Raw genomic sequence first — 27082 nt, forward strand, 5'->3', positions numbered from 1 at the left:
CGATGGGGGCGGGGCGATGTCCGCAGGGCGGAGTGTGTGCGCGTGACGTCACTGCCCCGCGAGGTCGTGCCCGCCCCGGCGGGCGGTGAGGCCTGAGGCGGGGGGGGCGTGAGGGACCGGGCCCTGAGGGAGCGGCGGCGGCGGCGGGACCCGCAGGATGCCGGGGCTTGTGCTGTTCGGCCGGCGTTGGGCCATCGGCAGCGACGACTTCGTGCTCCCGGGGGCCTTCGAGCTGTTCGTCCGGCTGGTGTGGTAAGGCGTGCCCCGGGGCCGCTGCCCGCCGGCCCGGCCGCTCACCGGCGGCAGGAGCGGTGCCCGCGGCCCGGGCGCTGTGGGGCCCTGGTACAGCTCGGGGTCGGTGCACACTGCACGAAGCGGTGCCCCGGCCCGGGCTCTGTGTGTCCCCGTCACAGCTCGGGGTCGGTGCACACTGCACCGTGCGGTGCCCGCGCTGCCGCTGCGCTCCGGGCCGCCCTCCCCCCCGGGTTTAATCCGCGAGTAGCGCTCGGGTGTTTCGTAATGAACGCGGTGGCTGCTTTGTGTCCGCGCCGCTGCGGGAGCCGAGGGAGGCAGCGATAGCACCGGGCAGGGAGCCTGTGGCTCCGTGTGCTCTCGGCGGAATTGTAATTGCTGCTGAGCTGAGTGCTCGTGTAGTGGTTTCATCCCGGCACTTCCCTTATGTAACAGGTCCCTCGCTGTTTATCTCTGTGCAGTGCTTTCATTGAGGCGACCACTATCGAGCAGCGATCGCTTCGCAGCAGGCGCTTCTCCCTTCCTGCTGTAACTGCTGTTATCTCCCTTCCCGCAGGTGGATTGGGATTTTTGTCCTTTACACTGTTCACAAGGGGCAGTTTAACTGTCCCGGGGGGGGATTGCTGCACAGCTACCTGCTCGGCCTCATCATTCTCCTGGCTTCCATAATATGTGCGTTGTGTGCTCTTGTGTACGTCAGTATGCAAGGTAAATAATAATGATGTTTTGTCTTTATCGAGTAGGATTGTAATAGATGTCTGTTTTTAATCCGGAGCTGACATAAAACCTATCAAAAGTTGAAATGTTTTAATGGTAGTCAGACTTGAAAAACTCCAACAGCATTAACATATTTGCTTTAATAGTATTATCTTTGTTAGTCTGTAATCTAACATAATGAATAGATACAACAGCTTAGTTCAGCTAATGGTTCATTGCTGTCAGAGCAGCCTGAAAACTCTGTGTGTGTGACCTCTGATGTAACACTGCTCCACCTCTCTGACAGGGATTTAGGGAAGTGTGTCCAGAATCATTTAGAATCCTTATCCTGTTAGTTCTGCCCTGCATAGGCAGGTTTAGTCATATCTTGTGAAAGTCCCTTAGCTACAGTGGGCTGCCTGGGGAAAAACACACAGAAAAGTGAATTGCATAAATGTCATAATAAAACTGACATTGAGTATTGTTAAATAAATCAAGATCCACAACTTGAAATGAATGGTGGAACAGAAGCAAGGACCACAATGCAACTTCTAATTATTTGTAGAAATGGTTCATTTTGGGTTAAAATTGCTAGGAAAGCTTTTTTCTGGTGAGGCAGCTGATCATAGAAGTAATGTTAAGAAGATTAATTTGAAATATGTGTGTGGTCTCTGGAGTAACAGATGAGACTCCACAGATTCCAATATCTTGGTTCTCATGACTCAGTGAAAATAAGTATTTATGCTCCTGTAAATAAGTATTTATACTTCTTTCCATTTAAGCAATTTTAAGAGTGCATGAAGAGAAACTGTGGCAGAGCAGAGGTTTGGATGATAATCCTGGCCTTGAATCTGACCACTGGTTTTCCTAGAGTTTCCAGAGGAGGGCAAGTAAGATCAGCCAGACTGTGATGTTTATATCAAAGTGTCACAGAATATCCTGGGTTGGAAGGCACCCACAAGCATCACTGAGTCCAGCCCTTAAGGGAATGGCCATAGAGGGGTCAAACCCCTGTCCTTGGTGTTGTCAGCACCAGGCTCCAACCAAAGCTGCAGGGATGAGGGATGTTACTGTAAATAGCAGTGATGAAAGAACCTTGTTCAGTGTGAAAGTACAGCTGGGAGGCCATTGTAGCTGAGAAATGGAGCAGTTCTGAGGCTGAATTTCCAGGAAAACAAAGGGTGAGGTGTGTTGGAATGTGTGGGTTTGGGTGTGCTCGGTCTTGCCCCAGCCCTTGTGCTGTCCTGAGGGTCAGTGATGCCAGCAGGGATCCTGCCTGCAGCCCTCACACCCTGGGCTGGGCTGAGAAAGGAAAGTTGTGTAGAGGAAGCACAGTTCCATGTGACTGTGTCTGTGTAAGCACCCACAGTGCTGCAGGACAGGCTGCAGCCTGGAATGGGAAAAGGCAACCTCTGGATCCAGGGCTTTTGAAACAGCCTCATCACTGGGTGTGAGCCACAGCTTTGTTATTGGAACAGTTCCCAAAGCTGGTTTTGTTCTGCAACCTTGACAAATCACTTGTCTACACCTGAGCACTCCCACCCCACTACCCATTACCCTGGGATCAGCAGACTGCTTTAAGAGATGAGCTGGCCAAAAGTTACTCCCTTTTTTATTGCCTTAGAGTGCTGAAACTAAGAGGTTATTAGTAAATTAACAATGGAGAAAAGAGCCTGAGAAGTATTTGTCCTGGTAATGGTCCTACTTTTGTTCTCCTATTATTGTTTAGAGATTCCAGTAAAAAAAGTTCATTGTAGCCCAGCAAAATAGGATCTGAAAATGAAATATTAACCAGCTAAAAGCTAAATAGAATAATAAAAGCAGGCCCCAAGAGTCATGAGGAACTGTAGGTGAGCCACTGCTCCTGGATGCAGCTCTGGCTTATGTGGGGCACAGCACTGCTGCCTCGAGTTCAGTGCAGAACTGTCTCTGGCTAGAGTTGTTTTGGGTTTTAGTGGAGTAGATTGTAAGAACCACAGCTCTACATCCACTGTTGTTTTTCTTAGCTTCAATGATAGATTTCCATTACTATGAAAGAACTTGATAGTTTCACTTAAATTTCTTACTTTCTGTAAAGCCCAGAAAGTTCATATTTCCAGGTAGGATTTTATGTACTTGAGGTGCATTGTGAACAATTCTTGTTTTAAATTCTCTCTCTAATTTCAGGAACAATTTCTAATCCAGGCCCAAGAAAATCACTTCCCAAAATCCTTTACACTCGCCTGCTTCTCTATTTCCCTGAGTTCATCTGGGCAGTTGTAGGAGCTGTGTGGGTGTCAGACAACAGCGTGCAGTGTGAGAAGACTGTGGTGAATGGCGTCATTGGGACAGTTATTGCAAGGTAAAGGTGCCTCCCCACAGATCTGAGCTTGACTGTGTGTGGGAAGGGGGAAGTGGGTTGGTATCCTTCCCTAAAAACGCTTCTTGCCTTGGGAGAGAAAGTGTGTGCTGCAGTGAAGGAAAGGAGGTGAAGGTCAGAAAGGATAAGAGGGGCAATGGGAGTGTAGAAAAGTGGATAAGTATGAAGTGTAGTAACCTGATCACTTAGCTGGTACTGAAAAATGGAGCTGCTCTTCCTCTTCCAAAGCTCTGGGCTGTGGTTCCTGCTTTGGTGCCTTGTTCTGGTTCCCAGAGTATTGCAAGCACAGCCCAAAGAGCTGCAGCCTCAGCACAGCCCAGCAGGTCTCCATACACAATTCCATCCCCAGCTTCGGTTCGGGCTTCCAAGAAGTGTAGTTGGGATTTCTTGCACATTGTCAGAAGTGTGTGGTTTCACAGTCTGCTGTCCCACTCCCTCCTGTCCCCAGCTGGATTATCATCGTCTTCACCATCATTGGAGTTGTCATTGTCTTTGACCCCCTCGGGGGGAAGAAGACGTTCTACCTGCCCGAGGGCGTGGGCCGCAACCTGGAGAGCAGCCACTCGGGGCAGCTGCTGTACAACGTGAAGAGCTCAGCCACCAGGGTGTGGGAGAAGAGGATCCGGCTGCTGTGCTGCTGCATCGTGCAGGACGACGACCACCGCGTGGCCTTCACCAGCATCGCCGAGCTCTTCCGCTCCTACTTCTCTGTAAGGGCCTCGCTCCTCTTGCTGTTTGTGTTGGCCATGGAGCTGGGGGGTTTTACAGAGCCTGCTGTGTCTTGTGCAGGACACTGACCTGGTGCCAAGTGACATAGCAGCTGGGCTGATTCTGCTCCATCAAGAGCAAGATAAAATGGAAAGTTGCCCCAAAGAGCCTGAAGAAGTCCTGTGTCATTCTCCGTCATCTCTCGTGGTAAGATGGGCTTGGTGCAGCCTCTGGTGTCATTGTTCTGGGAAATGGTGCCAGCTCAAATTGAAATGCACTTCTTTCTGGAGAGGGTTTTCTTGTTTTATTTTATTTATTCTTTTAATGAAATTAAACACTGCAATAAAATTCATAACAATTCATTCATCATTATTAATAAATGTAGTGAAAACATTCTGTGTGAAATGAAATCATGTAGTGAAATGTTTTTGTTGTCAAAAACATTTTTCTGCTTTTGCATGAGTAGAACTTTGAATGGAGAATAAAGTGCAAAGAAAGGAACCATTTAGGACATTTGATCATTGATGAACACTTGGGAGAGAAAGGGAACAGAGGGAGAATGAATATTTGATACTGTTTGCATACAACTGAGAAGGTAATCTAGTCTGTATTGTGGGCTGTTTATCTGCTCCAAATACCCAGACAAGGTAAGAAGCAAAAGTAGCATCTTTTAAATGCTTGCAGGTGATGGGTTAGTGTCCTAACTGATTTTTGCTGGTTGTTAGTGAAAAAGTGCATTTGTAAATTTTTCCCCTCCTTTTCGCCTGTGTTTCATAGGTGTAGGTAGTTTTACTTTAACCAGGAGCTCTGGAGTTCCTGGTTCCTTTACTTTAAAAGGAACTCTCTCAAGTTCCTGTGGAATGCAGCCAGAGGGATGGGGCTGTGCTTTGAAAGTCTGGGCCAGACTCTGCAGCCTTCCCTTGGACATCCTTAGGTGGCATAATTGCAGTGAATGTTGTTCTCAGCATTGAGCTTATCAATGTATCAGCATTGGAAAAAACTGATTCAGTGAGAGCTTTGCAAGATCCTTGAGCTGTTAAGCTACACAAATAAACACAGACTTTTTCCTGAAATACAAGTGGCTATTTTTAGTTCCTCTTAGACCTTGAGGTTTTCCTTTTGGGTAGTGTGTATTTCATAATGCTTTGATCTTCACTAGCCTGTTTTCAGTTTTATTCTGAGGCTGCCTAACACAACCTCCTCCCTTTCTCTGTTCCCTTTTCTTTCCCTGTGTGCCTCCAGACTGATGATTTGGATGTTGAGCTGGAGAATGCTGCTCACTACATGCTGTTTGCTGCAGCTGCCTATGGCTGGCCCTACTATGTGTACACCAACCCATATACTGCACTCTGTAAGCTCAATGGTGACTGGTAGGTTTGACCTCAGAGCTTAAAAACACACAGCTGCCTTCTGTTTAACTAGTCTTAGCAGACATCAAATAGTTACAATAGCAGTGTTTTTGTTACATTAAATTATATCACTCTTGGATGTACATGAGCTTGATTGCTGGAGTTATCTTTCAGAAATTCAGAGAAACAAAATTCCAGTGCCTTTCCACCCTCAAACAGATTGAGTTTTTTTTCCATGGGTTTGTGATTGTGATAAAAAATTCATTTAGCAAAATGACAAAGGAAGAGTTAAAATTAAATGAAATATGTTTTAAAATGAGATTTTTTAGAGGTTTCTTTTGGGCACAGGTTTACATACAGAAACAAAAGTGTATCAGTAATTTTCTCTGTCCTAAGGAATTAGCAGAAGTTCCCTGTCCCTCCAGCCTCCTTTTAGTTCCTTTTGACCCCTACTCAGACATGTTTATGGTCAGTAAGTAATTTTGCATATTGCTAGATAGGATTACTGTATATGACCACTGGTATTTGTGACTGGAAGAATGATTTTTTGTAATTACTATTATGAAATATGGAGAATTATTTTCTCCAAGTGTTTTCTATTACTGAAATATAAATCACTTGGAGAAAATAATTATCACATAATACTGTGGATAAAACATGAGATCAGATTGCTGTGTAAATTTTTGTTTGAATTTCCTTTTTCCTTGTTTGTATTTTCTCTCAGTGGCTTGTAATGTTAAGAATTCTTTTCTTACTGCACTGTTTGCTCTGCCAATGCTCCTGTAACAGGCAGAGGTAACATCTGGCATCAGAATGTTTACTGGTGCTGTTGCAAAGAGAAAGCACTTCTGATTCCTGGCAGAAGGCCCTCTGCAAATTTAACTGAGTTTGATTCCTTGAAAGGAAACCTAACAAACTGGAACATGAAAGTTTTTCTCCTCTGTGTTTGTTAGTTGCAGAAACAGACCAACAGATTCTGAAATAACGGGCGGTGATCGGCACAACTTTCACTTTGGATCCATCCTAAAAATAACAGGGCTGCAGTACAGAGACTTCATTCATATCAGCTTTCATAACAAGGTAAACAGTCTGGACAGGCTTTGGGCAAGCTGTAGTGGTGAATTCAGGGAAAGCAAGGCCTGAAGGGTCTAGTTTGCCTTCAGCAGTTAGGAAGTGTAAAATGCAAACCCAAATGAAAACATTCAGTGGGGATTTCTTTTCTGATCTGACAGAACAGCCACCAAACCATTGATATAAATCTGTCTCATTACTGAAAAAAAGCACTTAGATAACCAAATGAGAGACCAGTTCAGCTTCTTTCCATAGTACAGTATGGAGCTCAATAAGAGCTTGCCCTTTTAAATGCTTGCCCTTGCAAGATTTTGGTGTCTTTACTGATTACATTTTTCTCCTCCAGATCTATGAGATTCCATTTTTTGTTGCTTTGGATCACAAAAAAGAAGCTATTGTGGTCGCTGTGAGAGGAACCTTGTCCTTTGAGGTATCATCCATCTGCTATCAATAATTTGCTTTATGGAAATGAGGGAAGTCCCAGTACCCAGAGGAAATTGTGTTAGGCTGGCACATGTTACAATAGCTCACTCACAGGTATGAGTCTCCCAGGTTTAAATTGTAAACCCCCTGCCCTTGGATGGGTAATATTGCCTGTGCTGCTGGAGAGAGAGGGACAGGCAGGGGTAATTCCAAGACACTGTGAGTGGAGGTGCATCTACAATGGGGTCTCTGCAGTTGGAAATAGTTGCCAGGCTTGGAGCTGTGCTTGCTGGGGCTGGGGTGTGTGTGGGCTGTGCTGTGCTGCTCACACAGCTGCAGCCAGCTGTGACAGGGTGAGCAGAGCACGGCCCAGGGGCCTCCCAGCCCTGCAGGGAGCTCTGACCAAGGCTTTGTTCACAGGACATTCTCACTGATCTGTCAGCAGACTGTGAAGACCTGACACTGGAGGAGGTCCTGGAGAATGGGTTTGTGCATAAGGTGTGTGTGGGTGTGTGTCTGTGTGTGTGTGTGTCTGTCTGTGTGTGTGTGTGTGTGTGTCTCTGTCTGTGTGTGTGTCTCTGTGTGTGTGTGTGTGTGAGTCTGTGTGTCTCTGTATGTCTGTGTGTGTGTGTGTGTGTGTGTGTGTCTGTGTGTGTGTGTGTGTGTCTCTGTATGTGTGTGTCTCTGTGTGTCTGTGTGTGTATCTCTGTGTGTGTGTGCAGCCTGTGGCTCTCTGTATGTCAGCTCAGCAGTAGCAAGCTAGAAACACCTGGGATCCTTAGTTAAACAGAAGAATGTTCTCCTTGTCAGATGGATTGCATGAATTGTTTCAGTGTTTGGTGCATCAAATGCTGCCTCTGGCACTGCAAGGTAGAATTTTAAGTCTGACTCTTGTCAGACTTAATGTCCTTATGAAAGATCCCCAAACCTTTTTAACCCACACATACAATACATACAGAGCTCTTGGTTCTAACCAGACCTCTGTCAGGAGGATGTCAGAGACAAGACCAGCTTTGCACAAAGTTGTTTTGTGATGCTGTTGTATTTGAACTGCACCTGTGTCACACCTCAGATTAGAGACTCCCTTCTAACCTGAGCTGCTCTCTTGCAGGGAATAACTCAGGCTGCAAATTACATCTATCGAAAGCTGATAAATGATGGAATTTTAAACCAGGCTTTCACAATTGCCCCAGTAAGTTACTTTCCAAATAATTTGATTTAAAAATTACCCACAGCTTTTTCTGTGTCCATCTAAGTTTGTCTTTGTATCTGCAGGAATATAGACTTGTGATAGTTGGTCACAGTTTGGGTGGTGGGACCGCGTCCATCCTGGCCATCATGCTCAGGAACTCCTTCCCCACCCTGAGGTGTTTTGCCTTCTCTCCCCCTGGAGGGCTCTTAAGGTGAGAGGCTCTGCTGCTGGTTCTGTGTCTGAGCTGTGAAATCAAGGCAGCTGCCAGCTGTGCTAGCTGGGCTGACTGGGGGAAGGGTTTGTATCTTCTCCACTCTCCACTCAAATTCATTTGCTCCACCTGGAGTTCAGTTCTTGTGGAGTGTTGCAGAATGAAACACGTCTGTGGAATTCTGCCAGGCAGTACAATTAGAATTTAAAGTAACTGTTCCAGAAGAACACTCCCCTGCCTGGTCTGCCCTGGCCTGTTGGACATCCTCCCACCCTCAGAGTCAGCTCTGAGGTTTCTCTGTCACCTTCAGCAGGAAGGTCTGAACAGCCCTGAGCCCCTGACTGCAGATGGTGCTGCCACATGTTTGTATTTCTGCTGAATTATTGTGATCATCCTAAAACTAAAGTGTGCTTATCTCCTTAGTGTATCTAAACTGCTTTTTTTCTTTCTTTTTTTTTTTTAAGCAAATCACTTGCAGATTACACTAAGAATTTCATCATTTCAGTCATTGTTGGAAAAGACCTTGTTGCAAGGTGAGATGAAAATACTTTTGAATTGGTATTTGGAGATGTGTTTGATAGTAGACAATAGGAGGCTTTGCTTTACTTTGTTCTGTGTGTTTACACAGGTTAAGTATGCCCAACATGGAGGATTTAAAGAGAAGAATAGTGAGAATTGTGGCAAACTGCAACAGGCCCAAGGTAACCAAATGCAGTTCCTGGTTAAAATTGTGGAATTGTTACCTGGGTTAAGCCCCAGATTTAATGCAGAGACTGCTGGTGTGTGTATTTTTGATTTCAAAACTGAGAGTTACAGTTGTGTTTCAGAACAAAATTGTTTGCATTTAATTCAGTGACATTTGTGTTACTCTCCTGTCCTGTAAACTTGTGTTGTTGGAGAATAGGATTCAGTAAGACTCCCAATATACTGGCTTACAACATCAAAGGCCTGAAATTATCTGTTTGCTAGTTTGGCTGATAAAAGGAAACTGTTAAAAAACAAAAATGGGAAAAAAACCCAAACAGCTAAAATGACAAAAAGTTAGTAAGATTACTTACTTTAATAGTGTAATAACTAGTACCAGTAGGTAAGCAAATTGTTGATTTTACTTATATTTTACTGTCAGAATTCATTTGGAAAGCAAATATTTCTCTGTTACACTGTTAAATCTTTTCCTCTTTTTACTGTTGGTGGGAAACAGTTCTGGCTGTGCTGGATCAGGTGGTGTCAGGCAGGGTGGTACTGGAGGAGCAGAGCTGTGGCTCAGAGATCCAGAACTGCCATTTTTGAGCATCTGAACTTGAACCTGCCATGGCCCAAGATTTCCATGTAGTCCTTGGGATGAGCAGAGGGTCTGTGTGACCTCATAAATCCAGAATAAGATAATGGACAGAAGTTACAGGTGCAAGAAAAGTTCAACCTGCAGAGCAAGAATCCACATGGAGTAATTCAGCTGGTGGATGTTTTCTGTAGTGGTACTGGAGGCTGAGGATCCATACTGCTGAAATGAATGTTTCTGGGGGGGAAATCTGGGAAGGAGATCGTTAGCAAACAAAATTTGGGGAGCATGTGCATAAAGTAATTTTTAATCTTTTAATTGTATTTCCAGAGGAAGTGTGTGCAAGCACACAACTAGAATATGTTACTGAAAGGGATGCCAAAGTTGAACTGGGCTGTTGTGTGTGATTTCAGTACCAGATTTTGCTGCGGGGCTGTTGGTACGAGGTGTTTGGAGGAGACCCTGATGATTTCCCCACAGAGCTGGATGGGAGGAGCCAGGACGCCCTGAGCCAGCCCCTCCTGGCCGAGGAGAGTTTAATGGTTCATCGATCTCCTTCCTACAACGCCCTCGAGGAGGAGCCACGCCTGAATTCACCCCCTCAGTACCCTCACCTGTATCTGCCTGGAAAGATCATCCATGTTGTTGAAGAATGCAGCTCTAAAAGGTGAGTGGGATGATGAATGCCACTCTCCTGTCTCCCTGGAGCTCCTTTCAAAGGGCACATTTCCAGCTCTGTGCATCTCCAGTACTCAGTTTGGTTATTGCACATTACCCAGTTTTCAGTTTCTATTCTGTCTCACAACTTCTGTTTCACTTCAAGCCCTGCACCCTGTTCTCTTTGTGCCTTATCCTGCCCATTTATTGCAGCTGCTGAAGTGAGGACTTTAAACCCAAACTTGGCAAGTTCAGCTTTGCCAGGTGGCAGTTTCTGCCCGAGGCTGCAGCTCTGCAGTGTCCTGGGAGGGGTGGAGTGGTGACAGTTCCCCATTCCTGAGCAGTGCTGAGTGCTGGTGATGAGGAGGAGCTGCAGTGGTGCCTGGAGAGCTGCCCCAGTCCCCAGGGTGTGCCCACACTGGCTGTAGATTTTCCTGTCACTTTGCTGCTTTTCTGTGCATGCAGGAAGCTGAGACAAAGACAGCAGAAAGCTGAAACTGCTGGAAGGGTGAGGATTGTGGCTTTGTTGGGGCAGTGTTGTGTTCAGGGGTTTTTTTTTGTGTGTTTTTTTGTTGATGTTGGGTTTTTTTAGACAAAGCAACCTGAAACAGCCCATTAGCCAGGCAAGCCCTCGTGTTCTGAAACAGAAATCAGAGCATTTTTAACTTGCACAAGACTATCTTACAGAAGAAAAGAGAAGTTGCCCCTTACGGAGAGGAAAAAAAAGGATTGGAGGAAAAATTCACTTCTTTCCTCCCATTCAGTAGATCAGTGTTTTGTTTAAGCTTCACATCTTTAATTTCTAACAATTTTACTACTGGTTGTACAAGTTAGATACTTGAACACCTCTGACCTGGGCAGGTTTTCCCACTGGCTGCTCTTCTGCTTTATTGAGCTAATTTATTTTCTTTTCATTTCTTTTACTCCACAGCACAGCAGTTACTAATGGGAGTTTTTCTAAGTAGGCCTAGCACAGCAGAGCCCCCATCATGAATTTGGGATTTCATTTTACAGACTGGTGCATCCTGTGTGCAGCATTAGATGTATTGCCTGGTATCCTATAGACACCACTGGGATTTATTCCCTGTATTTGACATTAACCACGTGAATGTGCAGTGTTCAATGCCCTCCCCTCTTTGCTCAGGCTCTATTCTGTGTTTTTGGGAGCAGAATTATTTGATCTATGGTGGCTTCTTTGCCTGTTAAAGCACAGGGAATGTGCTGCAGTTCTGCCCTCAGGGACACTTGATGGCAGCAATTTTGCTGTTTGCTGAAGGGCAGACCTGCAGCTCTCTGGGATCCCACCTGCTGCTCTCAGAGGGTTCCAGTTCCTCCCTCAGCCCTGTCCAGAGCCTCCAGGTTGTCTGTTCCAGTTCTGACAGAGCCATTTGATTTCTGATGTGTTTTTCCCTAGGTTGTGTTCTTCAGATATTAAATACACGGCACGATGGTCAAACGAAACCGTCTTCAGCAGCATTTTAATAAGCCCCAAGATGATCACAGACCACATGCCAGATGTTGTGCTCAAAGCTCTGAACAGTTTGTCTCAGGAACATGGATCGTGTCTGTCTTGTCAAACACGAGAATACAACCCCAGTGCAGTGTAAGCACAGCTCCAGCAGGACCTGGGGGCTCCTTTGCAGGTTTCAGGTATTCAGGACACATTCCACTTTCATGCTTAAGTGGATTTCAGTACTTTTCTCACATTGCATAAAATGAACAAGGGTCTTAGTGCCCTTGCCTCTGCAGCACTCGGGGAATGTCGTGCTGGTGAAAGCACAGACTGTGGCTCTGTGCTGAAGGCTGGGCTTGCCCAGAAGGGATCAGGATGAGGAGCTCCAGCCCAGCCTGAGTGCTGGCACAGCAGCTGAACGCTGACCAGAGTGAATGTGTGAGAGCCACGGGGCAGAGCAGAGCCTTGCCAGGGCTCCTCCAGCAGCTGCAGCTGCACTGCTGCTCCCTGTCCCTGCCAGGGGCTGCAGCTCCGGCCTGCAGGGTGAGTGAGCCCAGCCCAGGCACGCTCAGTGATTGCACTATTTTTTCTTACAGATTGTGCTGGGATCCCAGGGTTGCAGGGGAGGGCTTGTTGTGGTTAAATGCTGCTTGGATATACATGTGCAATATTCTTTACCTGTCTTTTGTATGTGTTGATCTACATCATTGCTTTTATTGATTTTAAACTAAAACTACTTAATGAGAGGAAAAAAAAAATAACATTAAGGCCCTGGCATCATGTTGGTCACCTGCTCTAGCTCCAGCTACTGAGCACCACTCTGATTCTGCCAAGAACGTGTAACCAGTTGTAATGATTTTTAAAAAGTGGATTCCTTGTTTCTAGTGTGTAACTATTTTAATTTTTTTCTTCCTTTTTAAGGCTCAGCAGCATTTATTTAAAAGAAATTGATGTCAGTAAATTATGATGTGGTTGAGAATTAACTGTGTGGATGTTCCTGCTGTGATACTTGATATGGAGACAAAATGAAATAAAACTTTGGCTCCTGTGGCAGTGACAGGTCCAGTGCTGGCTGTCAGAGCAGTGAGGGCAGGCAGCACCAGGAGGGCCCTGCTGCTTTTGGGGCCTGTGGGGTCCCAGAGCCCCAGGCAGCACACAGAGCAGGGCTTTCAGTGAAAGCCTGGAATCTGGGCCATTTAAGCACAAACTGTGACTGGTTCAGAGGAAAAGGATTTGTTTGCATAGAGGGCAGTGGAACAGACCCTGCCCCCCACTGCCAGCAGCTTTAGGGCCCTGCTGGAGCAGCTGCACTGAGAGGGCAGGGGCTCTGCAGAGCTGCTGCCAAGTGCTGGGTTCAGTTTGGGTTCCCAGGGGAGCTCTGCCAGCCTGGGCTTTGCACACTGGCCCTGAGCAGCCACGGGCACACAGGGCTGCTGGCACGGAACAGGAATGTGTGCTCAGAGTGGCACAGCAACGAGACACTGGCCCAGAAACTCAAACAGCACCACACTTATGATTCAAGGATTTATTAAGTAATACATGCAAAACATACTGCCAATTGCATTAGCAAAAGATCAATGTAAAAACTTCACAATTTTGCAACTTTTATTTTTAAATTTTGCTTTAGTGGTTGAAAGGGTGTAGGTCAACATCTTATTCCTGCCACTTTGGAAGGTACAGAACATGAGCACTAAGTACAGAACCTCACCGTCACCGTGACGCGATCGCTGCTGCACATGGAGTGACAGAAAGAACACTTGGCTGCATTAGTCATGTTACACTGGGGGCCTTGCAAACAGAGATGGCTGAAAGGTTTGTCAGTTACAGAGGTTTCAAATATAAAAATTACTAAAATGTGTAAAGCTGCTTCACATGATTTTTACACCTAGTTAATAGACTAAAAGCTCCTCAGAAAGCATAACTTACTGGGTCAGAAATAACAGGAAAATGAGGATATGCTTGAACATTCTACTCTAAAAAAAAAAAAAAAGCAAACTTCTATCAGAAGGTTTTAAAATACAAGTTATATTGCTCAATAAGAAGAGATTCTACAAGAAAAGCATTTACTACATAAAAGTGGGAATGACTGATTCAGAATTGTACCTACCATGAATGCCCTACTTGAAATTCAAAGGAATTTACCCATGAACATCAACCTCTCTCCACTACTGCACCTCTGGGAAACGGTTGCTGAGCTACTCTGGCAGTGTAGTGTAAGTCAGCTGTACAGTGTCACAATACTGTCTGGCACTAGCTCCTGATCCAACCCAATACTCCACTCATTCATCACAATACAATGCTGTCACAAGGACTAGATACACTTCAGTAAGAATAGTCAATTTTCCAATCACAGCAGCAAGAACTAGATTGCAACCAAGCCCTTACCAATGGTAAAGCATTTACACTGTGACTCAGGCGTGGCAGTCATTGCCAGAGATGGGTGCTGATGCACCACAGGCAACGGCTGTGCTGGGAAAACAGTTCAGAATAAAACACATTAGAGCACAATGTTCTGCTAATTCCCCGGAACTGTTACTTACTGTGAAAAACTAGAAAGAGATTTTGCATTTCCTACCAGAAATTAGAGTCATTTTCAAGAAGAATCTTTAAAAAACAGTTTAGTTCTTAGTGTTTGTAGCAGAACAACACGACTTAGTTCAGCAGATAGTTTGGCAACATTTAATTGAGCAAGAAGAGGATTTTAAAAATAAGGCTTTACATAGTGTATCTTTTCAAGAGTTTGCTCTTAGAAGGATGCAAGGTAAGGGTCATACTTTAAACAAATGAAACCATGAAATTGTCAATTGGTTGAAGAATTGATGGAAGAGAACTAATTTATAACAGAAAATATTGGCATGTGAATGCTCCATTGTTCGAGCAAAGCACAGGGTCGATGGGCTGGGGAGGGTGAGTTTACAGCAGCAGACATTTTCTCTTCCTCTTCTTTACAGGAGGGGGGCACAGCACTGCTCGGATGGCTTCATCAAACACTGTCTTGAGGCCTCGCTGCGTCAGCGCCGAGCACTCGAGATATTTCACTGCGCCTGGGGGAAGCACACACAGTTACAGGGCAGCTCTGCTCCAGCTGCCTGCACAACCACAGCCAGGCATGCCATTTAACTAAGGCACAAGCTCTTCCACAAACACAGCCCAGATCAGCCACCAATCCCCCCGGTGCCATACCGATCTCTTTTGCCATGGCAAGGCCCTGTGGGTACGTGATGGGCGTCAGCTTCTTCTCCTTCAGCTTCTCAATGGTGTCCTTGTCATCCCGCAGGTCCAGCTTGGTGCCCACGAGGATGATGGGGGTGTTGGGACAGTGGTGCCGCACCTCAGGGTACCACTGAAAAACACAAACCAACAGTGGGGTCTCGTGTGGGGGCTGAGTTCCCTGCAGGCCCTGGAAGCTCCCAGGCCTTCCCTGAGGGTCAGCTGGGGCAGAGGGAGCACCAGATCCCATCGGGGCAGGATCAGAAAAGGGCACATCCCTGATAGTGAAGCCAACAGCCATTCCCATGCACTTTAAAGTGTTCCCCATTAAGGGCTGTATTTCCTCACACACCAGAAATGCCCTGACCTGCCCTTGCCCACGGAGACACCTCCCTGTGCAGCTGAGTTGTCTGAGGACATGGAACAGTCCCAGTCCCAGAGCACGTGCAGAAGGATGGCTGATGCAAGGAACAAGTGCTATCAACCTAATTTTTACATACATTTGTTTTAAAACTCTTTTTTTTCAAACTGTACTAAAAGGAAAGCTCCTGTTTGTGATCTCAGCACCTTGCTGGCTGAACACAAATTACTGTTATCAATGCATCAAGGAACAATTCGTACTGAAGTGTTCATGTGCCTGAATTTCCATGACTCACAAGTTAGACAAATGGATTTCTGCTTTTCCAAACTGCATTTCATGGGGCCTGTGGGAAAAACAATTAAAAAGAAGCACCTAATATTTTCCAAGCTCTGCTGTAATGTGAACAGTATGAAGGACATTCAGAAATGGAACAGTACCAGCTCGTCCTTACCTTAGCACGGACATTTTCAAAGGAAGCTGGGCTCACGAGGGAAAAGCAGATTAAGAAGACATCCTAGAAAACAAGGTGACAGAGTCAGCCCAACAGAGAGGCCAATGCAGAGGGCCATGAACATCCAATGTCATCGCTATCTCCACGATGTGCCAGCTCTACCACACTCACAAAAGGCAAGGTCAGCAATACAGTTGCACACAATAACCAGAGGCAGCTTTCCCAGTGGGAAATCCATTCCCAGGCAGCTACAAGCAGTCAGAGAGAAAGGGGGAAAATAACAAATAGATTGCAGTCAAATTTAAAATCAGCTATTGCAGTAGCCAGCAACTAGGACACTAATAATGCCTTTCTAGGGTTTTTCCCTCTAAATGTCATTTCTTCTCTATAGACCTCATCAGCATAGGATGTTGCAAAGTGCTACCTATTAATACACAACTCTAAAGCAGTCTTAAATTGCAAAGGCCAATTTCAACGGTGTGAAATTAAAAAAAAAAAATTACACAAGGATTTCCACAATTATTGCTTCCATACCCAAATCTAAAGCAACTTGTTGAACTTCTTATAGAACCTCACTCCTACTGAATGCCAGTGAAAAAAAAGATTCAGAACTTTTCTATAACCAAATTATGATTGAAAAGGGCATTAAAAATCTCAAAGTTCTTCCCCTTCTATATAATGAGAAAGCAGGAAATAAAAAAGGGTATTTTTAGGGATCTTGCTTTTCAACTGAAGGCAAAAGATTCTAAGTAAGAGCAGGTAAAACCATTTCAGAGCACGTGTTGACAGTAACCACAGGAGACAATTCAGGTTTCACAGATGACACACTCCAGGTCTGCAGGCATTCAGAATAACCCCAATTTCCTCCACCTGTGTTGATGTAAACTTGCTGTGTGACCCAAAACTCAGCAGGTGTCTCCCACACAAGCCCAACTCTCCCCAGCCTACCTCTGCATCCGCACTTATTGCAGTACCAAGGTGCTACAGAACCAGCAGGGCAGTGTTAGTTGATTGTGCTGCATTTCAAGGCATTGTTAGGTCAGCAGCTGACACCTCACTGCTCAGCACTCGCAACCCCGCTGTTCATGCATCACCCCAAGGTTCCGTAGCAGCGTCCCAGAAGAAGAAAGAGACAACATCAAACCATGTGATACTATGGCCACTACTTCTGTTTTCCAGTTCTGCTGGTTTGTGGGGACTCAAGGGCTGCACTAGAGGAGATTTTCTCCTCCACAAGCTCCAGAGAGCTCCAAAGAGATTTGGGGTAACCACAAGGAATTACTGGAAGATCTCAGGTGTCTTGCACACTAGTAGGAAACGCTATTTGTTTTCAAGAAAATATTTAATCTTAGCAACTCATACAAATTTGGTAACAGAGTTCTCAGATCTAGCAATTTGATAGTTCCAAGGAAAATATTTGTTCAAAAAATAGGGGCCAATTTATCACTATCATAGGCAAGACAAGATGACAGAACTTGGAACTGAAGTTTATTTAAAGTTTTACATACGGCAATAGGTTGATCTGTCAGACTGGAAGATATATTCTTACCATTGCTTCCTCCAACCTAATAACAGCAGGAGATAAAGTTACTCCTCAAATGGACTTAAGGGAAAATGTTTTCAGTCAGCAATTTCTGCTCACAGATATTCTCAAGGAGGATTTTCTTCTTAAGAGAGACGCTGCCCTGTAATTCAGCACAACCAGCTGCACCCAGAGCAGACACCAGCCTTCCCCAGAAACCAGTTCTGCACCGGCAGGGGAAACCTGCAAGATCAAACCTCTCCCAAAAAGCACCCAACTAACAATTTCTCTTTGCTTTGGTCTCCTGAGGAACAGACGTGGCCGCATTTTCTGTCCCAACTTTTTCCTTCCCCAAATATTTGGAAATAGTAGTAGATTTCACATGCATTAAGGAGAAGATATTAAATTCCTGTATATTTGAAGGAATAAAAATATGAATAAGGAGAAAAAGATACAAATTAATGCCTCATTGTGAAGTTCCCAGCTGTTAACTGCTGATCTCAGCACACACTGCCCAAGGAACCAACACCTGCTGCTCTCACCTTGCCCAGAACATCCTTCAGGGGCACAACCAGGGACAGGAGGGCCATGAGAACATGCAAGGGCCGAGTTTTAAATAGCACACTGAAGGAAAAGAGAGGCTGAACACAGATCCTAAAAAAAGTCAGGTTTCGTCAGCACCACTGTTCTCTTCCTCTGTGCTTTTTCTTAGCTGTGTGGGGGTGATGAATCTTTGATACTGCACAAGTCTGAAATCTGAATCTTCACAAGAACTTGAAGACTTACAGCCTCATTTCATTTCCTGCTGCAAAAAACCCATCCAAATAACTGAAAGTATCCAAATATAACTGTACTGAGCAGTTATACATCCTTGCCCAGACAACACCTTTTCCCTAGGATGCTTAGACAAGGAATTATTTTGCCGTCTACCAGAAAGCCACGGTTACCTGGGCAGGCTGAAGACATTCATGTGCATTCTGTCCCTTGGTCACAGACATTCTGTTCCTACTAAAGATCTTTCAATATACCTTCTTCTAATCTTTGGAAAATATTTTTATGATGTTAAGCAAAACTGAAGTTTAAAGTATCCTATAAATATCTAAGTATTAGAGAAAACCAGTTTTCCATTGTCTCTCCTAAAATCAACAGGTATTTCTGACATTTCTATTATAGTTACTCACAACTGGCAAATTCATATCAATTTTGTGTATCATAACTGATGGGGAAGCCTAATGACTGTAAGTTAGTGAGCAGTGAATTAAGGAAAGATTACTGAAAATAGCACCAGAGTTCCCTAAATAAGATTCACATTATTCAAGAGCAGTTATGCTGCAGAGTGAAACAATTTTGCATTTTACATTACTAGCATTTAACATCTATTTGACAGTCAACATCAAGAGTAATCAGTGCCAACAAACCCCTGCAAATTACCCTTTCTTTACTTCTAGCACAGCTCCATCAGGTAAAAGCCAGTGCTGCAAAGAGATTACCAAACCACCTTTACAAAGATGAACTGTAGCTGCAGTCACACTGCAAAGAGAAAGCAGATCACTTCAGTGTTCTCCCTGAACACGGAGATGCAGGATGCTGGCAGGACTTTCCCAGTTTGACCAGGGAGACAGAGGCACATTTGTACCGATGGCACAGCACAGCTACAGCGAGCACTGAAACAACCGCGGGCTCGAGTACACGGCAAAGCTGCGACACCACAGCCTCTGTCAACAGCAATAATCTCTTCATTCAGTGCTGCCTCTTTCACGTGTAGAACATCTTCACACAGACTAAACAATATCAAGTGCTTAGCAGTGACAGTGTCAGGTTGCAGCCAAACATGGCCTAAAACCAAAAGCAAACCCTGCCTCTGGCAGGCATGCTAACCTGAAAATCAACGGCCTAGCTGAGGGGACTATCCACCGAGGGTTTTGAGCTAGTTTCATTGTGGTTTTTTTATTTTAAATCAAGCATTCTAGACAATTCTGTGGCTGCAACTACACAAAACCCAGCAAGTACCAGTGCACACAAATACACAGGGCATGCAAATTTTAACTTTTTTACAACTGCACACACCCCAGAGATTATAAATGACAGCTACAGCACAAGAAATGAAAAAGGGTCCACGTTACTAATAAATACAACTCCAGGCGTGACAATGTTGGCCTTGTTGAAAAGAAAAATGCTTTTATGTTAGACCAGGCTGAGTGCTCTGGTGTCACCCTGCAGCTCTTACTGTTTGCGGGTAGGAGAGTGGACGTAGTCTGTCATAGTCCTCCTGTCCAGCTGTGTCCCACAAACCCAGGTTGACTGGTTTTCCATCAACCATTACATTGGCAGAGTAGTTGTCAAAACTAAAAATAAAAACAAAGAGAGAGTTAGCTGCATTAGCTTGCAGTAAAATAAGGCACCCAAGGATTTTTCCCTCACAGAGGGAAAAACTGGGGAAGGGAACATTTTCATTGCATCCATCAGCTCCCCAGAGACTGTAAAGTTGTTCTTTAAATAACAAGCGTGACATTGAGTAATGGAATAAAAAGTTACACACAACAGACTTGGTCCAGTCTGAGCAGAAGTGATCTGTCATGGCTCTTCCAAAGGAGAGCTAATCCCAGCCAGTACAGAAAGCAGGTGATGTACTCAGCAAGCACTTTCCAGCCTTAGTGGACATTCAGTGAGTTAATCTGTCTCATGGTGGGAGATTTAGAACAGAAGATACAGGAGCAACAACCAAGAAATCCTTAATGACAACAGTAGGTAAGAAAAAAGCTAATTAATCCTGCTAATCAAAACCCCCTCCAGTGAAATATCAAAGTTCATAACCAGGGGCCAGTGGAGGCTTTGTTTTTATCTCACCACTGCTGTGGGTGCAAAGGTTTTAAATTCACTGGGAACACAAGACACTGTAATGCAAAAACTCGAATTTAAGACCAAAAAAGAGGAAACAGCAATAACTAAGGCAACAAGGCCTTGGACAGGTAACGAAAATAATTTATAAACCTCATTAGAATGTATTGTGTCGTCTGAAAAAACTCATCAATACTTCAGAGAGCAGCACAGCCAGATGAAAACACAGAGACATCTGAAAAGGGCAGAGAAGCTGTACATGTATAAAGCACACCCAACAGGCCCTGGAAAAGAGAACTGCACTAATACTGATACTGACAAATCCTTATGTGAATGAAAAAGGGAAGCACCAGAATAAATGAGTCTCCACAGTCTGGCCTGAGGAGCCAAAAAGCCGTGGCTGCCTTGGCACAGGATTGGCAGTAGCACAAAAAGTGGAAGGAACAAATAAACAAAAAATCACCAGCCATGTAAGACAACTATTTCTGACTATGATAGAATGTTTTACAAGCTGTTCAACCTTGGGAATGCTTATTATGAATGACATTAGAGACAGAAACACATGATTTTGGAAGAGAACAACCTCTGGTAAAATGTTAGCAAATGTTAATCCCTGATCAGCCAGGCCCAGAGGGCACAGAGAGCAAAGCTGAGGGACCATCAGCAGGCACTGGTGTGACTGTGCCACAGTACCAGCTCAGAGTGCTCCTCACACACCTGAGTGCCTGCAGCCAAATCAAACAACTCCGTTAAGGAATCTGCAATGGCAGCAGCACCGAGAGGCTGACAGGAATGAGTTCTTTGGATTTCACAAGTACTTACACCGTGGGTATGTACTCTCCAGGAAATGCATTGGTTGTGTAACTGATGAGTAGGCATGTTTTACCTACAGCACTGCAAAGAAAGAAAGTTCACATGTAAAACACATTCATCTTGAATAACAAGAAATAATATTCCTGTGGGGGGAAGAAGACTAATTACATCCAGACACCAAGGACAACTGAACATCTCCAGTCACTACTGTGCAGGAAAACAGCTGCCAGACTGCAGCTTTAAAAGTACTGGCAATGAAAACACACCTAGTATAAACATCCATTTTGTGAAGTGATAAATTACCAAATTTTGTTTATTTTTAATCACAAAAACCCCCAAAAAACCCACATGTATTAATTAACCACTAATATCTCCTAGTCATGTGACTGAATACTCAGAAAGATGGCCTTCTTCCAACTCTCTGAAATTATTAAGAAACTGAGAAGTACTTCCAGATACCCTTACACAATTCCAAAACTCTTATCTTTTCCAGAAAACTGTATACTTGCATATAAGTGAAGTTAAAGAAAGCTTGAAAAGTATAATTTCTCAACACATCATTAGTTTGGAATATTTAAGGAATGAATACAAAAGATAACTCTCATATTATTTACTGCTATTACAAATTGACTCCCCACAAGCATTCACCCACTACTCAAACATTTCATTAAATGATTTAAAGATAAATTATATTCCAGGATTGGAAAACTTGGAACAGCAAACTTCCTACTGATCCAATTCACAAGAGCCTCAAATGGGGGCAGGACAAGGCTCTGTTCCAGGATTCCTTCAAAACTCTGGCAGCCAGCTCATTCCCTCTCTACCCTCCCCCCACATCTTATCTGGAGTCAAACATTTGATTAATGACAGCATTCAATTTTTGTTACAGTTTCAATTAGTGTTGGAAAACTTCAAACTGGGCCTTATTTCTCTTTTTCAAATAGTATCTGCAAAGAGTGTGACACTGCAGACTGGTTCCCTGGCAGTCCCTTGGGCCCTGTGAGGGATCCCAGGGACGCTGCCAGATCCCAGCCCGATCCCCCTTCCTGCCCTGGCCAGGGAAATCGGCTTTGTCCTGCAGATGTTTTATCACCCAGCGATCTGCTCAAAGCCACTCACAGTAACTCTGAAACGGAATGGTGTCATTGGGATGAGGTTTGACTCATGAGCCTCCTGAACTAAATCCTTCACCAGTGAATTTGAGTTTGTCATATCCGTAAGTCATGGCTCAACCTCTAACTGAAGTCTCTCCATTCAGCTTGAAGCAGTTCCCCACAGCATTAGCCCAAGAAGGTATCTGACAGCAGCCTCTGACATCACCTGCAATGCCTGAGCTACAGAAGAGACACTTCAGTGTGCAAAATTATTTGGGATTTTGTCCCACACACTCATTTTTAATTGTAATTTGCCTTATGTTTCTTAGCTAATACCTGCCATAACACCCCATCTGCTGCAACCCTGATCATTCCAGGCAGTTTTCCACCCTGGTTTTCTCACCTGTTTCTAAGACACCAGCTCCTCACAGTCTGAGGGCTTTTTCCCTTCAGCACACACTCTCTTTACCAAGCTATAATGGCATCATGAAAGGAGACATTTAATTCTGCTCTCATTAAGTACAATCTCTGAACATTCCCTCGTTGTAAAAGGTCTGAGATACACTTGTGCTCAAAAGTAGATGGATTTGCCCTTAAAAAAAAAGTTGTGTGGGAACCAATCAAGGAGAGTTCACCACACAGATACCTGTTTAACAGCTGTCAGAGAGGAGATCCCATCTTAGCTCCTGAACCAACTCTAACAAGCCAGAACAGGGAGTTAAGCAAAGTTATTCCTCCCCCATAAGGACAACTTGCTATTTTAGCTGCCTGCTGATGAGTTGATCAGTTGGGATGTGCTGGCTGGGCCAGCTCACAAGGACAGGTGGGAAAAGCCTCAGGATCCCGAGGTGAGAGCAGCCAAATGCTCTGGGAAACCTCTCAGGGCACAGAGACAACACCTTCTCACGCCTCTGGAACCTGTCTGGGCTGACACTGCAGCTTCCAGTAAGGTCATTACAGGTAATTTGAGCTTCCAACAAATTAATGTTGAACTCAACGTGTTCAGCAGCAGATCAAGAACTATTGTGTGCATCCAGGCTCCTGTGCCTGCCTTGCACTGCAACTCCCCGGCCTGCTCTGGCTGATCAGAACAGCACAGGAAGGCGGTGAGAGATTTCATTCCAAGTTCACAAGTGCCTGTGGTGTGTTTGTGCAGCACCAATCAGCCAGAGCCATTGAAACAAGAAAAAACACGTTCAACAGCCCCATTTCAGATGTACTCCAACCAGGTTTCCTGCCTTCCTTGCCTTCTGGCTCACTGCCACACGAATCAGATCATTATGGTCACCAGTCTTAAAAATAAACACTAATGCCTACCTTTATAAAGTACATCCTCTAAGTGCTTTATCAACTTTTTTAGACTACTAATTTCTGTAATAAAGCACTCCCCTAAAGAGAATTCCAACTGTTTGGCAAAGTTTAAATCCTTACACATAAAGGCTGAGACTAAGAATCTAAAATAACACCAAGATTAGTCATAAGATTTCTAGCAACTACTTAATCACAGCTCTGTCCACCCACTATTACATAAATGAAACTAGCAACACTTGACTGTCATTAAAAACATGGCCTGCAGAAATCCAGCTTTAAATGCTTAACAAAACTACCTTAACAAAAGACAGCACTGAGTCCCTTTCTGATTCTGAGCAGCACCCAGGAATCAGTGCATTACCACATATGTTTAACCACACATAACCACATATGTTTTGTTCTTAGGAATTAATACCTATCTTCTCTTTATTTAAGCTAACAAGTTGTATGAAATTCCCCCACTGTAGCAGAGCTCCTTGGAGCCATGTTTTACCTGCACACAGGGGGTAACCTTCATAAAAGGCTTTGCTTGTGCCATTTCTGTCTCTGCAGACATGACCTGCCCCGTGGATGCCCAGTCTGCGCTCAGACGCTGAGGAGCAGCTGGGATTTCCCGAGTACCACCCTGGGATCAAGAGTTCAGGGCTCTGCTGTGGGAGGTTCAGCGCACACAGCTCCCAGATAAGCTCCATTACTCAATGTGCCACACCCTCTCCCAAATACGCTCTTCAGTACTTAGAAAACTGCTTTTGAAAGAACTTTCTCAGTAACACAAGTCACCAAATTTCAATTTGCTGCACTTTCTCCAGATGGCACGGGAGGGATCTGAGGTGTTCAGCGTCTCACTCAAACACCGCACTGCACTCACTGAGAAGCCAATTACTGTACACACACCATCCCCTTCTCCCCAGCCATCAAAGCAAATACACACCAAAAAAGCACAGCTTTAGCAGACAAAGGCCTCAGATCAAGCAGAATTGCAAACAAGAACTCCTAAATTACGGCTCTTACAGCATTTCCACAATTAAAAAACGCCTGCAACAAAAGAGCACGAAGTGCGACAACTTCTGTGGCACCGAGCAATTGGTAATTTCTCCAAACACAGAACTTCTCCCAGCGTTACACAACATCACTGGGGTTTTGTGCCACTGAACAGCTGCCTTTCTGGAGTGAAAACAAAAGCTGCTAAAAATAACTCCCACCAATGCTTTTTCTCCAGTGTCAATCAACAGCAACTCCTGCAGTTCCTCCAGGGGCTGCTCCTCATGTCCTGCACATTCCTCCTGCCCTCTACAGGACAGCTCAAAGCAACAGTTGGCATTGATTTCCCCCAAACAATCCCCACAGCAAAATGAAAAAAACCAGGGGGAAATGTGATAGCCCAAACTAGCACACATGCCACAGTTTCCTAGTCAAGTTAGTTGTCCAAACATGCACTAGTCAAAACTCTAAGAACAAAAAGTGACTTACATGTGAGAAACAGCCTACCCATTAACAAATTAGAAAAATAACCACAGGTACTCCTAAAGCTTTGTTTATTTTTGTTCCCAGCAGATCTTTGTGGAGGGTAGGGAAAACAATACCCAAGTTTTATATTACATAAGCAAATCTTTAACCTGCATTGTTTTACAGGAACACTAAAACTCTGGCCCTATCTAAGCCAAACAAGACGTTTCCTAGAATACCTGCAATGCTGGAGCTCTTAAGCAGCAACAGCACAGAAAGACAAATAGTTAAATGTGTTTTAAAAACACTGAACACAGAATGACCAAAAATGAGCTACAGTACCTGAAAAGAACCTTAAGAAAGATTTGTTTCTAACTAAAGAGGAAGGACAATAAATTAAACTACTGTATTTTGTACACATATGTACAAAAGTCAGGTAGAACTACACCACCCACATTTCCAAGACAGAGAAAACAGAAGTGCTGGGAAGAAGGATGGTTTACAAAGGAAATGACCCAAAGAACTGTTCTGCTGAATGAATTACTGAACATTCTACAGCTGGTTTGTGCTGAGCTCTCACTTCTAGAGGAGGAAGTAGACTGAACCTTATCCCCACCCAAACATGATGCATCACATTTATTTACAGCATTGTGAATACAGAGTTCAGATGAATTTTTAAAAAACCAAACATATATATATATATATATATATATATTAGAAAAGCAATTTTGTTGGGTTTAAATTCAATATCAGCAAAAGAGCAGTTCACAGTTATCCTATCTGGCATCAAAGAATTACACTGCTATGACAATGATTTATTGAGATGCCACTTTCATGTTCATATAGCTCCAAATCATACATAGTGACACAAAACAAATTGGGCACACTGTAAGGTTTATCTTTCAGCCATACTCTGCTGCCTTTTTAGGGATTCTACATCCTTAAAAACAAATCAACAACTCCCCCAAACACAGACAAGTTCAAAAATAAGGTACCACGTGAAATTACAGACCACTGTACTGAGTCCATTTAGCTACACTTCACTCCTCTGTAATCTACAGAAGATTGCTGTGATACCAATTATGCTCAGTCTACACTAGGATTTTTGTTTCTCCTAAAAGAAAAAAAACAACTCAAACTGCATAAGACAAGTCTTGTTTTCCAGCTGGACTGGGATGTTCCCCTGAGCTCTGACATGCAGGAAGAGAGAGAATCCCTCTGAGCTGAGCAGAACAGAATTGTGGAGAATATTCAAAAATACCAAACACAAACTCTTTTCTCAATTCCAGCACTCCTCACAGTGAAATCCAATTGCTAAACTTATGAGTTAATTCTAAAAAGCATCCCCAACTTGTTTCACATATAAGTAACACTATATTAAGATACTGAAGGTGTAACCACTCTTTACAGACAAGTATATCATTAACTATTTGTATTTCAAGGGCCTATCATTCTGCTTTAGACAGGAGCCTTACAAGACCAGATGTCTGCAGGCAAAAACTCAGTTTCTGCCCAAAAGCGTTTATTATCTGCACAGAGTTGAGCCCATTTCACTTAGTTTTACTGCAAAAGTCAGACGTCAAAAAACAAGATCTTAAAAGGCAGAAAGTTTGTTACTTTCACAAAAAAGTATTTCAAATCAATATTCATTTTCGCATATAATTAAAACCACAGTAATTATTTTAATACACTTGGACTACTCCGGTGATGAAAGAAGCCCAGCAAGCAGTGGCAGTGCAGGGACGCGGCCCGGCCTGCCCAGCACACCCTGTTCATTCACGGCGGCCGCTCCTGCCCGCACCAAGGCGAAACCCGCGGCCACCAGCACGGCCCGGCCCCGAGCACCGGCCCCAGGGCGATGCGGGGCTGGGCCCGGAGACGCGCCCGGCCCGCGGACCCCCGCACACCCCGGCCCCGCCGTGCCGCGCTCCCCTCCCCGCCCGGCAGCAGCAGCAGCAGCAGCAGGAAGCCGCGGCCGCCACCCACCCGCCCCCGGCCGCCCGCCCGCCACGGCCCCGGCCCCGGCTCTGGCTCCGGCCCCAGCCAGCCCCGCTCCCTCAGAACAGCCGGGCCGGGCCGGGCCGCGCCCGCGCCCCGCGCCGGGATCGCCCACACCCCGCGGCGGGGCCCGGGCGCCGCTCCCGCCCCGCGGCCCGACACCCCCAGGGCCGGCGGAGCGGCTCAGGGCCGGGCCCGGCCGAGGCTCCCTCGGACTTACCCGTCGCCCACCACCACACACTTGATGGCCTGCATCGGGGCTGCTGCTGAGCGGAGCAGGGAGCGGCGGCCGCCTCCGCCCTGAGCCTGGAGCAGGGACGAGGCAGCGGCACCACCCAAGGCGGGGAGGGAGAGGGCGGACTGCGGGCGCAGGAAGCGGCGCCGCGCT

The 27082-nt window shown here is 45.0% G+C and overlaps 2 protein-coding genes across 2 annotated transcripts; one reads left to right on the forward strand and one right to left on the reverse strand.

The window, feature by feature from the left end:
- The first annotated feature begins 21 nt into the window (after nt 1-21).
- Nucleotides 22-12703, forward strand: DAGLB (diacylglycerol lipase beta). The gene is made up of 15 exons (XM_064726181.1): nt 22-252; nt 809-960; nt 3115-3289; nt 3756-4017; nt 4097-4222; nt 5258-5385; nt 6318-6444; nt 6782-6865; nt 7279-7356; nt 7970-8050; nt 8134-8261; nt 8726-8794; nt 8890-8962; nt 9954-10207; nt 11612-12703. The coding sequence occupies exons 1-15, from the start codon at nt 158-160 to the stop codon at nt 11802-11804; spliced, it is 2025 nt and encodes a 674-aa protein (XP_064582251.1). The 5' UTR covers nt 22-157; the 3' UTR covers nt 11805-12703.
- Nucleotides 12704-13160: 457 nt separating this feature from the next.
- Nucleotides 13161-27082, reverse strand: RAC1 (Rac family small GTPase 1). The gene is made up of 6 exons (XM_064726182.1): nt 26915-27082; nt 20855-20926; nt 19422-19539; nt 15673-15735; nt 14834-14993; nt 13161-14694 (listed from the first exon to the last, which is right to left on the reverse strand). Exons 1-6 carry the CDS (start codon nt 26947-26949, stop codon nt 14564-14566), a joined length of 579 nt encoding a protein of 192 aa, XP_064582252.1. The 5' UTR covers nt 26950-27082; the 3' UTR covers nt 13161-14563.

This window comes from Zonotrichia leucophrys, chromosome 14 (assembly GCF_028769735.1).
Source record: "Zonotrichia leucophrys gambelii isolate GWCS_2022_RI chromosome 14, RI_Zleu_2.0, whole genome shotgun sequence".
In the NCBI taxonomy this organism is placed as follows: Eukaryota; Metazoa; Chordata; class Aves; order Passeriformes; family Passerellidae; genus Zonotrichia; species Zonotrichia leucophrys.

Bases quoted from the DNA above. Each gene is read 5' to 3' on its own strand.
- RAC1 (XM_064726182.1), bottom strand. From the start codon at position 26,949: ATGCAGGCCATCAAGTGTGTGGTGGTGGGCGACGG. The intron at 19,540-20,854 runs GTAAGTACTTGT...TTTTATTTTTAG, and splicing joins GGAGAGTACATACCCACGGT to TTTTGACAACTACTCTGCCA. The intron at 14,994-15,672 runs GTAAGGACGAGC...TGTGTTTTTCAG, and splicing joins TTGAAAATGTCCGTGCTAAG to TGGTACCCTGAGGTGCGGCA.
- DAGLB (XM_064726181.1), top strand. From the start codon at position 158: ATGCCGGGGCTTGTGCTGTTCGGCCGGCGTTGGGCCATCGGCAGCGAC. The intron at 253-808 runs GTAAGGCGTGCC...CCCTTCCCGCAG, and splicing joins CTGTTCGTCCGGCTGGTGTG to GTGGATTGGGATTTTTGTCC. The intron at 10,208-11,611 runs GTGAGTGGGATG...GTTTTTCCCTAG, and splicing joins GAAGAATGCAGCTCTAAAAG to GTTGTGTTCTTCAGATATTA.